The following is a 12,678-nucleotide window of genomic DNA, read 5'->3' as shown; positions in this document are numbered from 1 at the left end:
TTCGTCTTCCTTGTCGCTTTGGTAAAAACACGCAGCAACTTGTATCAAACAGGCCACGCCTGGATGTGGGGCGGAGACGGACAATCACAGCTTAAAAGTTTCCATGCAACTTTAACATCTGTGCATTCTTGGTGATAGTGTTTAACAGCATTTCACCAAAAATGTCTGGTGTAGCGTCTACCCTCGCCAAAAAAAGGGCACTGGCCGCAGGATTTGGCACTAACGCTAATGCTGTGAAATACCTCAATCAGGACTTTGAAACGCTCAGAGCCCAATGTTTGAGTCAAGGTGGACTATTTTCGGATCCAACTTTTCCAGCCGCACCCGAATCGTTGGGTTTTAAAGAACTCGGTCCTAGCTCGTTTAAAACTAGAGGAGTGGTATGGAAAAGGCCCACAGTAAGTACCTGTGAAGTTATGCTTACAATTTCTTTATTTTTAGTCTTTAGTCTTTATTTTTGAACGCATATGATTTGTTTGCTGTTGGGATGGTTGTTGGATCATAAAGTTAACGCGCATTACGCATCTCCATGTCACGTAGCCAAGATCCATAAAGGATAGAGTAAATATTGAGAAAACGAAGCCTTGTTGAATTGTGAAATGGTATGATCCGTTTTAGTAAAGTCTTCTTTGAGAGTCCCTCTTGTAACTTACTGTAGCCTACTTTAAGTGTGCGGTAATCAAACAATCAATTTAGTTAAATTGTTTCTGATGGTTGCTCTCATCATTATTATTTATGTGTTTATATATTTTGGTGATATCGTGTAAATATGTTTACTGTAGCCTGTGGATTCTATTTAGTAAACGTTTATTGAAGTCCCAGCTAGTATGGCCAAGTACTGTATCTGGAGGTGTAAGTCCTTTCCACAAGGAGGCGGTATACAACCAAGGTATTGACTGCAAATGGCATAATTATTTGGGGACGCTTGACCAAATGTATGAGGCAAGCGAAACAGCAGGCCTATTTGATCTTTGAAGTATGGTGTTTTATACAAACAAAGTTTCTATCAAATACAGTACATATTTGTTAACATGTAAATCCAATAGAGAGGACAGAGAGAGGGGGAATTGTCTATTTAATTTCTTGTGACTGTAAAAACCTTTTCCAGGAGTTGTGCTCACGTCCAGAGTTCATTGTTGGAGGTGCCACCAGAACGGATATCTGTCAAGGAGCTCTAGGTAACATTAGCTTGCTATTGCTTCACAACAAGGGCATTTTTACTGTACATTCTTAGCTTGAAAAGCTTGCATAAAACCCCATTTGGGTAGCAGCTCTCTTGCATTTTATAAGCCCTTCTCTGTGACCCCAACACGGTTTATTTTAGGATCAATTCTTATGCCAAAGATATGATACAAACCATCTTCACCTTCAAAAAAGATTCCCATGCTATGTGTTCAGTAGGGAAGGGTTAGGTTGGGTACTTGGGTTAAGTTTTGTCTGGTTGTGCAAATATGCAACTGAAATTTGATCCTAACCTCAAATTACAAGAAGGGGCTTGCCCATTGTTTATCCCTGAGTCTAAAAGGTGCCACATGTTTTCAAAGACTTGCTCAAGTGGGAGTTGTGAAGTGAAAAAGTTATTTTAGCAAAATGTAATGTTATTATCTGAAGAGCCCTGACAAGGTGACACACCCGCACATGCACACACACACACAGACAAAATTCATCTCTCACAGAATTCAAGGAAGTGGCTGATGACTCACCATATGTGTGCCTCAGTTAAACCACACAATATTTTTTGTTCAGTTGGTTTTAAGCATAGATGAAGAAAGAACATTATTGCATGCCTGTGTTATTTTTATTTTTACGAAGACATATTCTTAATTATTCTGAAGAGCAAGTTGCTGAATATTTGAATGCAATGAAGAACTCTACTATTTGTTGTTTTATGAAGAGACAACTTGCATGTTCACAAGTTAAATATCCAGGTCAAAACCGTTACAACAATATACACATGTGATTTGCTTGTTTGCCCTTGTCCTCATTCAAAGCTTTGTAGATTGATGTGGTCACTGTTAGGGTTAGGATTTTACAGTGGCAAATACTTGCTTTGTCAAACTTGAGAGGTATAGTGATGATACTGATCTGAATAATATTTTATTTAGTCTCTAGTACACCAGAGATGTGGGTCTGGATATCTGGCATTAGTCTTGTGATCACAAAACCTTGTGCTATTGCTGTCTTGGTTGCCAGGCCCACAATTTAAAAGCATTGTCAAGATGTCAATGTGCGAATGGAAATCTGTGGGCTCTTGATCTTTCCATTATTCAAATTAGTACACAAATACACATAAATCCTTTTGTTAATTATCTTATATTTTCCTTGATCAGGTGACTGTTGGCTTTTGGCTGCCATTGCCTCTTTGACCCTTAATGAGGATGTCTTGGCCAGAGTGGTTCCCAGTGGGCAGGGCTTTGGAGACACTTATGCTGGAATTTTTCACTTTCAGGTCTGTGCCCCTTGCTGTTGCCTTGTTGATTATGCTTCTGATCTAAACAGTCAATTTCACTTTTATTGATAATTTAGTTGTAAATGTAGGCCCTAAGTAGGCTTAAACAATACATTTCAGTCTGTGGCCACTCTATTATTGTTGATATATTTATGTTTTTATGAAGATTCACTGAACTGAATGTTTAAAATACGGGATATTATAGTGCTGAAAGGTTTTCAATGTGGCTAATTGACACCTCCATATCGTGCAGTTTTGGCAGTTTGGCGAGTGGGTGGATGTTGTCATTGATGACAGGCTGCCAGTGAAAGATGGAGAGCTGCTCTTTGTCCACTCTGCTGAGGGGACGGAGTTCTGGAGCGCCCTGTTGGAGAAGGCCTATGCCAAGTGAGCGGACTGTAATCCAAAAACATTTAGTACACAGTTTTTTTTTTTTTTTTTTCTGATGGCCTAAGGAGTTTCTCCACCATACAGTATACTGACAAAAATCCAAAACTCAACAAAGTATTGTGCAGAATGTCTATACTTTCACTTGATTGCATTCACCTCTCCAAGTTAATGCTATTGATTGAAACATCTCCTGATGAACAACTGTTGTTGCTTACAGGGTGAATGGTTGCTACGAGGCCCTGTCAGGGGGCTCCACCACGGAGGGCTTTGAGGATTTTACCGGGGGCATTGCTGAGAATTACGATCTGAAGTCAGCTCCCCCGAACATGTTCCAGATTATCAGGAAAGCTCTGGAAGCTGGAGCTCTGCTTGGATGTTCCATTGACGTACGTCCTTGATTGATAACCCCACCAACTGTGTTTGTATTATATAATGTGATATCTAAAATTGAGGCACACAGTGTTTGACACAGCAGTGCAAACTCTAAACATGGGTGTAAAGAAGGTGCCTAATAAGTGTTTCCCCTAGGTTTACAGCTTTGGGGGGGGCGACCGACCGACCATGTAAAGCGAGGGTTCCCAAACATTTCAGCCCACCCCTAAAGTTATGGTGACAGTGACGCGGTGGTGGATTTTCAAGTCATATTATTTTAAATTCTTGTGCTGTCAGGGGGTGCTTCAGCATGGGATACCATGGGTATCCCCTCTCCACTGAAATCCAAAACTCAACCAGTGTTTTGGCTGAGAACGCTGCCTTTAACGTTTGGTTGCTTGACAGTTCAACTAATGCGTCCTCCTGGTCGTATGTCAGATGGTTTGCCGTACTTACAGTGAATGGAAAATCAAAAGATTGCTGCCTTTTTTATTTGCATGCATTAATTTAACTACTATTTTTTACTTGTTAACATTTTGGCTAAAATATGCTATCTGTAATTATTTTAAAATCTTCCTTGATTTCTGGAAATCATCTCGCGAACCCCCCCTCGCTGGTCGCAACCCCCACTTTGGGAACCACTGATGTAGAGACAGAAATGACATGCCGCGTGTCAGCAGTATTTTGAGAGTGGGGGGGATACATTTTGCGGGGGGGGTCTGTCTGGGTGTTTCTCCCCCAGATTTTTAAAAATATGTAGATGCAATTTCCCGCATTTTCATGCATTTACCATTTTTTGGGATGGAAAAGCAGATCTCAGAACACATTAAAAGATTTTGAACAGTAAACTTCCCAGTAGGCAATGGGACATCTTCCTTAACTACCTGTCACCTTTCAGCACTCACCTCAGCAACAGAGCTGTCTCCACTGCCCCTGCATGCTGCCCCTGACTCTCAATCTCAACCACGTATATCAGGAGACATGGAGATCCATTGAGCATTCTTTCATATTGATAATTGAAATAAGCTTAATGTATTGTTCATATGAAGACTTCTGAGATGTAAATCATGTTATCAGCATATCAAATTCACAATTGGTATAGGTTTAATAGTCTAATAATTATGTAGGCTACATTATAAATGAGCACCTCCCTAAAGCATGACTGGACAGTTCAGAAATTGACAAAAGTGTGTTCAAACCTGGAGTCTTTTCCACAGATCACATCCTTAGGATGCAAGCTTTCAGAAAATACATGGTGGTTGAATCAGTTTCCCTAAATGGCACAGCCCAAAAAGGTATCAGCTATATACTCTATTTACCAATACCCAATGTATTATGCATGGGTAGCATACTAATATGGAGAGAAGGACGTGTCTCTTGTCTCATTAGATAACATCCCGAGGGTATAAGCTTTCAGATGATATGGTTCTAATTGTTGAATCTGTTTTGCCTTCATGTTACAGACTAACATGTAGCAATGAAATTAAGCAAATTACCAAGATGCAATGCATTATTTGCAATGTTGAGCAACCTTGTTTAATGTGGAAGACATTTCTGAAATAAAGGGTTAAAAAAAATGAAAAAAAAGTTGTTAGAAAAACTAGCATGTTAGCTAACGTTAACTCCAGATTAGCTCACGATTGTTATGGCAATAAAAAGCCTTAACAGTAGCTCGAGCCATAGACATATATACTTTAGCTACTTGAAAAAAATAATATATATTATTAAAAGCGTTGGCAACGAATTTCGTTATTGATTCGTTGTGTCGCGCGATTATTAGCCTACGCCACTCAATAAGTCATGCTTCATGTTTAGGCTACCCGCAATGTTTGGGGCTATCTAGTTGTTATGATCAGAGACCTATGCACTTTTGTAAAGCTCTCTCTTGGAAGTCACTTTGGATAAAAGTGTCTGCTAAATGCATAACAATATAAATACAAAAAAATATATATTTTTAGAAAATGTTGACTTATAATATTTTTAGGAATATAAAACCTCAAACAGACACCAGATTATCTTAACAATATGTGTTATTCGTCCACAGCCTTTACTATTTCAATGAAGTTTCAAATAAAATGATAGAAAATCACTCATCTTTGAAAATAGCTTAATCCTCGCAAATCTTAATTTTTTTCAAAATTGGGTCAACAAATCTTAAATATATACCAGATTATTTGAATAAAGTCTGGCCTACTTCCATAACCTTTCAAATTTCAATGAAGTTTTAAGCAAAACTCAAATAAATTGCTTATCTTGGAAAATAGCATTAAATCCACGCTAATATTAATAACTATGATTAATAACAAAATTGTGTGCCTGTTTGTGCACATTCTGAAGATTTTTGCACTGTGAATTTGATCAGTTCTGCTTTTGAATAAAGGGTTGGAAATTAAAGCTTTTTGTTTTTAGTTTTTTTTATCAGATTCATCGATTAATCGTAAAAAGAATCGACAGATTAATCAATTATTAAAATAATCGTTAATTGCAGCCCTAACTCTAACTAACTTTCCTCTTCCTCGAAAAAAACCTAATGTCCATCTCAACTGTAGTATATGTCTGAAGTGCTAGCTGCAAGCGCGACGCTTCGATCAAAGAGTATGGGAGTTGAATCTGAGTGCGTGATGAGGCTGTTTGTGTAGGAAAACGAGGAGTGGATTTCTATTGGGTATTCCCCCTACTGATGAAGTGGAACGGATTTGATTGTGAAGCAATGGAAAGAACGCTGGACTAGTAGACCAGTCATGCACTAATATTTTTATTGCAAATGTGGGGGGCCCAAACAACTTTTTTTGAGGTGAGGGGGATGTGACCCCCCCCAAAGTTATATTGTGGCGACGCTATGCATGCAGTCATGTAAATAAGATAAATAACACAAGGCCATTTCGTTTGTTTAATAAAAGAGCAAGCTATAGACTTGTTTTATAGGAAAGGTAACCTTAAATGACTTATTTTGTGATCTGGTGCTATATAGATAGATAGAGATAGATATATCTATCAATTTATCTGTTGCGCTAGATCACAAAATAAGTTATTCAAGGTTACCTTTCTCTATGGTCACGGTAATATAATGGTAGGGGAAACACTGCTAATAGTTTTGCATAAACAATACACATTAAATTAAGTATCTTAGCGTCAGGTGTTGTGGAATCTTGTTATTTATTGTTATTTTGTGGTGCAGATTACCAGTGCTGCTGATTCTGAAGCTGTCACTCGCCAGAAGCTGGTGAAGGGCCACGCCTATTCCTTAACAGGAGCTGTTGAGGTGAGTCACTGCATCCAAACTGCCTGGGTCAAATCAATTCTAATAGAATTTGTATAGCCCTTTTTACAAGCAATGTCCAAGGTTTCCCGCAGAAAATGAGTTAGTTAAGGTGGGAGGGTGGGGTTTGCAGTCTGACTGGGGGGGGGGGGGGGGGGTTTCACTACGTAGTTAAGGCGGCAGGTGTGTGTTGCTTAGGCGGCCGCCTTAACTGAAAAGTGCTGCGGGAAACCCTGAGTAGTAGTCACTCTGGTAGTGAGGGGTTTCTAGATCGCAAACTCGGGGCATAGATGAGGTGTGTGTGTTGATGTTAAGGTGAACTACCGCGGAGGAAAGGAGAAGCTGATCAGGATGCGTAACCCCTGGGGTCAGGTGGAGTGGACTGGGGCATGGAGTGACGGGTGGGTCTCACTAGAAAACTTGTCAACCGTTACTATTTAAGATGCTATTGTGTGTTCATTGACTGATGTTTTTGACATATACAGAAAGAAAAGCATCCACAGCAAGTAAATAGATAGTAGATGGTATACATAAATATGATTTGTGTCACATTGCTATATTCAACTGGGAATTTTAATAAATGCTGTCATCTCTGAAGTTCTTCAGAGTGGAACTATGTTGATGGCTCTGAGCGTCCAGTGATCAAAGCAGAAGATGGAGAATTCTGGTATGTTCCTTTTTTATTCTAGATAAAAGAGTGGATTACTACTATATTTCACCAATTTTACATACCAATTGATGTATCAACCTCTAAAACAGAACCATGATCCTGATGACATAATTTTCAGTTATCTAAAGATCTATCTATCTTTATCATGTCTTTACCACTATGACTGATCGGTTCGATCACACTCCCGCTTTTCTCCATGTAGGATGTCTTTCAATGAGTTCCTGAGGAACTACTCTCGTATAGAAATCTGCACGCTGACACCTGACACCATCACCGATGAATCAGTGAAGCACTGGAGTGTGTGTAACTACAACGGCAGCTGGAGGAAGGGCTCCACAGCGGGGGGCTGCAGGAACCATCCTTGTGAGTATTCAGGGAGACAGTGAAAAGAATCACACAGGAACCGACAGGATTGTTGTGTTTAAAACTTACGATTGTTAGAGGATTAAGTCCAAAGAATTTGAAATTATTGATAAATCCATTGTGGCAAATAGTTGGTTTGCATGAGGTACTTGCAAAGTTGTTTTGTAAAGAATTTATACTGGTATCATAAAAGTATTTATACATGGACTGCTATTGAACTGGGACCGTGTCTTTTGTTCTGATCGCATTGCTGTTTTCACGCTGTGGTGTTGATAATGTTTGTATATGAATATTTTTGTGTTTATGTACCTATTCTCTTGTAATGTAATGTATCTAATGTACTATGTACTATGACGATTACATTTCCCTCCGAGGATTAATTAAGTCAATTTAGTAATAAATATAATCAATTGAAAACATTTCTACCACAGACACCTTCTGGATGAACCCTCAGTTTGTGATCAGGCTGGACGAGGAAGATGATGACCCAGATGACAACGAAGTAGGCTGCAGTTTTGTAGTTGGCCTCATCCAGAAAAATCGTCGCAAATTGAGGAAAGTAGGCGAGGACATGCACACCATTGGTTTTGCCATTTATGAGGTGAGATCATTGTTCAGCAGACTATTAAAGCTACTCTCTAATCATGTAAGTTTTGACTGATGACTAAGTACTAACTATGTATCTGATGACTAATTCAAATGTTCGTTGTTTTTGATTTCCTTAGGTTCCAGCACAGGTGAGGAATAGACCAGAGAGGGCATAGTTACAGTATGCTGATCTTGTCAGCACTACATGACACATTCTCTCACTCGGTCAGAGGAGGCGCTCAATGACCTGTCACTCAAATGTGGTACTTTGCCTAACCCTGTTCTTGGTTAAACTGTGTACTTCCTTGAATGCTGTGTCACTGTCTGAACAAGTGCAAAAGTCAAATATCTGTTTTACAGACACTTTTAAAATCCTTTGATACAAAGGATTCAACTTTCATTCCATTGTGTTCAACATGCATTGTTACTGATTGGTTTAGTCTCCTGTCAGTTTCATGGCCAGAGGGAGGTTCACCTGGATAAAAACTACTTCCTGACACACGCTCAGAAGGCTCGGTCAGAAACTTTCATCAACCTGCGAGAGGTCAGCACACGATTCAAGCTGCCCCCCGGGGAGTACCTCATCGTCCCCTCAACCTACGATCCGCACCTGAACGGTGACTTCTGCATCCGCGTCTTTTCCGAGAAGCAGACAGAGACAATGTAATGCTCGTAGTTTCACTCTTGCATGTGATTTGATCATTTGCGTTTAAGGCAAAATGTTAAAAGGTGCTGTGTGTATGTGCTTGAAAAAGACATGGGGAAATGTGTTGCTCTATACCAAATGGGTTGTTGCATTGTAGGTGCATTGTTTACCTGCACGGTCCATAACCTGGTTCATGAGATTACATTGAATTATTAGCATTTTTTTTTTTCAAGAAGAGAAATAAACTTGTATCTCTCAAATTCTTCTCTAGACCCTGTGATGATCCTGTGGAAGCAGTTTTGGATGACGTAAGTCCAGTACCATAGTCAAGATATAGGTGTGATTTAAATTGGGGATCCTTGGTGCAGGAAAATTCCTAACTAGCTTGGGACCTCGTATTGCATGTGTCAAATGTGTAAGAACTGAAGATGATTGTGAACTGATTTCATTTCTGTGTTTTTCAGGATGTTGTGTCTGATGCTGAGGTGGATTCTGGGTTTAGAGGGTTGTTTACGAAACTGGCTGGAAAAGTAAGTTTCATAACATGAAGAGTAAAGTATTAATATTTGGCAATACTAAAAGAAAGTAAATAGAAAGGGGAAGAGAAGGAGCCAGTTCCCTATCTCTCCCAGCAGAATAATATAATTTTACAGACAATATCACTATGTATTCAACTATCATCAATATGTATTTTGCTGTCACCAAACCAAATCTTATTAAATTAAACTGTGCTCATATCCATACGGACACACCACATACATACCCCTATTGTTTGTGTAATAACACAAACCTGCAAATGTACTAAAATCTCTGTAAAGTGCTTATGCAGGCAATGCCTACTTCATAGGCTAAATCCTGAGCTTGCTGGTTTGATCTTATTCCTTTGTTTAATTTATGATATATTTCATAGGACATGGAGATCTCTGCAACGGAGCTGCTAACTATTTTGAATAAGATTGTTGCCAAACGTAAGTGAAGGTTCTATGCAGACATATATACGTTTTCAGGCTAAATGGAAATAACAACTTAGAACTTCTACGATCAACACCTGACTTTGTTTCTTGCAGGAACTGACATTAAAACAGACGGCTTTAGTCTAGAAACCTGCCGAGTCATGGTGAATCTCATGGACGTATCCTTTCTGTGTTTACTATAGTCAGAATGAAAAGTAATGCAAAACATATTTATGAAATCTCTTTTTGTTCAGTATCATGTGAGCCCTTAAAGAATGGGTCAGGTTGCCATTATGAAAACGTTTAAACTGTACAATTATTACCGTCTCTAATTAGTTCGGAATCAGCCTTAATATGACATAAGGACAGTGGAAATGGAAAGCTGGGTCTGGGGGAGTTTGCAACTCTTTGGAAGAAGGTGCAGAAATACTTGGTAAGCTAGCTGGCCATCAGTTGGTACATTGGATTTCAGGCCCATTCTTTAACAATCAAACACCAGTGAGTATAGCCTGAAGGGACAGACACCAGAGATACACATCATATATAAATGAAGCCTGTGACATTTGGTTCCCAAGCCCCAGTAAGGACGAACCAGGAGAGAGTGCAGTGGTGAACTTAAAATGACTGCAGCACAAAAATAAACAAGCCCACCATGATTGTTGTTCATTCAATAGTAGATGGCACATTGAAAGTAAAAAACGAAGAAGAAAAAAACGGCACCATGCTAACAATATAGATGGAAAAAACGATTATGCATTTTCTATGGTGCATTTTCATATTTTTCCAAACTAGGTTACATCATTCAGTTTGAATGATTTATTAAATACTGTAATGAGGCCAAGAGTGTCATAATAGGATGACCGATTGACTAATTCATGTATGACTCTTTATGCTCCATGCAGGGTATCTATAAGAAGAATGACATGGACAACTCAGGCACCATGAGTTCACCTGAGATGCGTATTGCCTTGAAGGAAGCAGGTGTGTTTTCCGGCACTCTCTACTATAAAGACATTTTGTTTTGAGGGGTCAGTAGATGGTTAGACAACTTTCAACATACTTTCAAAATGTACAGCAACTGGTCAAAATCAAGATTTAGTGCATTGTTGGCATTTGTTGATAGGTATAGTAATTATTGTGCAAAACTGATGTGTTGATTTGTGGATGCTTTGAGCACTAGTCAAGAGCTATGCTGACAGAATGAGTATATATACACCACTTTCTCACTTGTGACAATTTTCCAAAAATCTAAGATTTGTTTTGGTCCTTTCCAGGTTTTACCCTGAATAACACCATCTACCAGCTTCTGGTAGCTCGCTATGCTGAACCAGACATGACCATTGACTTTGACAACTTTGTGGCATGCCTCATGCGCCTGGAAATGATGTTCAGTAAGTAAATTGTATTTATTTTACATGTAGGACTTTTGTAAGACTGTGTTCTTATTGAATAATTGATTTTAGATGATTTAATCAATTAAAATATGCATATGGATTAATTTGGATTTATCCATAAAATGTGTTCTGGTGGTGTGTATAGATTCAATCTGTCTCGCATAACATGGAGAACCTCTTAATCACTGAATGTTTACATTTCAACTCTGGTCTCTTCACTGGCATCAGAATTATGTGGAAATACTGCTGCCAACAGGGCAAACAACATCGCTCAATGTGGCCATTCAGTTAGAATGGAAATGTAGCACATTTTTGCGTCAAATTCAGCATGGTGTCATGTTGAATTCAAATATTGTATTTTAATAAATGACTCTTTGTAACACAGGAGTCTTTAAGAAGATTGATGCACATGACACTGGCTTCATAGAGCTTGACTTCCAACAGGTCAGTGAATACATTTCTCAATTAAAATGTTTTTTGTATTTCCTTTAAGTATTTCCTTGTGCGCAATGCAGGGTGATAGACAGTTACAGAAGTGTGTGGGTGTGTGTTTGTTTTTTGTTTACAGTGGCTTAACTTTTCAATGATCTAGAAGACCCTTAAACCACCCGGAAAGACGGGAAGCTAAAGAACAAGTGTTAAACACCCAAATAGATTGGTAACACATGACACCTGTTATTTCACATTGTTTTGGATTTTATTAAAATGTTGCATGGTTTATTAAATTGTTGTTTCAAAAATATTACTTATTCCTGTTATAGTTCATGTGGTCTACGACACAAGTACCAATCTAGAACAATCAATTTGTTCTGTACCTTTTTTAAAGGCCAAACTTTGTGTTTTGTCAGATGTGTAATATGTTTTACGTTTAGACACTTAGGGCCTCATTTACTAACAGGATTGTGCCAATTTCAGTCGTGAAATAGCGGGTAAAGACATAACACCGTATTTACAAAGGCAGCGCACTTGAGTAAAACGCAGATTAGGCTGCTGGGAGGGTATAAGGGAAAGTGGGTGTAGCTCCTGTTCGCTGAACTTTTTTATTTTCCTCGAATCACCCATGGTGGCAGCAACATGCAGGCGATTTTTCCCGTCTTTTAACGGCGCGCTAATTAACACCAATGGGCGCTGATTGCCCTACGAGGATCTGGTTTGATAAATAGGCCTACCACGCAAAATGCGTAAATACACCATCCGCAATTTGCGGTTGGGCAATGGCTGCGGTCGCAATGTTAGTAAATGAGGCCCTCAATTCTTAAGATTTGGTTTTCAAATGTTTATATTCTTACTTTACTATATTGCAGAAATCTATTATGATAGGTTTACCAGAAACATACCGTATTTGTTCAAGCATTAATGCTCCATGGGACCATGAGTCAGCATCTGAATACAATAACTAAGGACAATCTTGTGTAAAACTACGGCATTTATTCATCCTTCTTCAAATAAACAATTTGTTAAACTATTCACAATTCAGTTCGTGTTATTATTATTTTCCCGAAAATGCTTGTCATTTTGCATTTACATCATTTATATTCTAAGTTATGTTCAAATGACTATTGTGGACTAATGCTGATTTCGTTTTCAGAGGTTA

General features: G+C 38.7%; 1 protein-coding gene across 1 annotated transcript; it reads left to right on the top strand.

Annotated features, from left to right (window-relative positions):
* Window positions 1-87: 87 nt before the first annotated feature.
* Window positions 88-12,556, top strand: capn2b (calpain 2, (m/II) large subunit b). The gene is made up of 21 exons (XM_084685073.1): window positions 88-398; window positions 1,109-1,178; window positions 2,331-2,449; window positions 2,703-2,836; window positions 3,057-3,225; window positions 6,390-6,473; window positions 6,786-6,871; window positions 7,069-7,137; window positions 7,343-7,503; window positions 7,935-8,104; window positions 8,229-8,240; window positions 8,543-8,754; window positions 9,009-9,045; window positions 9,202-9,267; window positions 9,648-9,705; window positions 9,805-9,869; window positions 10,055-10,123; window positions 10,593-10,671; window positions 10,965-11,081; window positions 11,470-11,528; window positions 11,653-12,556. Exons 1-21 carry the CDS (start codon window positions 162-164, stop codon window positions 11,674-11,676), a joined length of 2,097 nt encoding a protein of 698 aa, XP_084541199.1. The 5' UTR covers window positions 88-161; the 3' UTR covers window positions 11,677-12,556.
* Window positions 12,557-12,678: the final 122 nt, after the last annotated feature.

Source organism: Hypomesus nipponensis, chromosome 21 (genome assembly GCF_054491055.1).
Source record: "Hypomesus nipponensis isolate SF chromosome 21, ASM5449105v1, whole genome shotgun sequence".
Taxonomy (NCBI): Eukaryota; Metazoa; Chordata; class Actinopteri; order Osmeriformes; family Osmeridae; genus Hypomesus; species Hypomesus nipponensis.
Note: the sequence above shows the minus strand (reverse complement) of the source record. Positions and strands in the feature narration are given on the sequence as shown.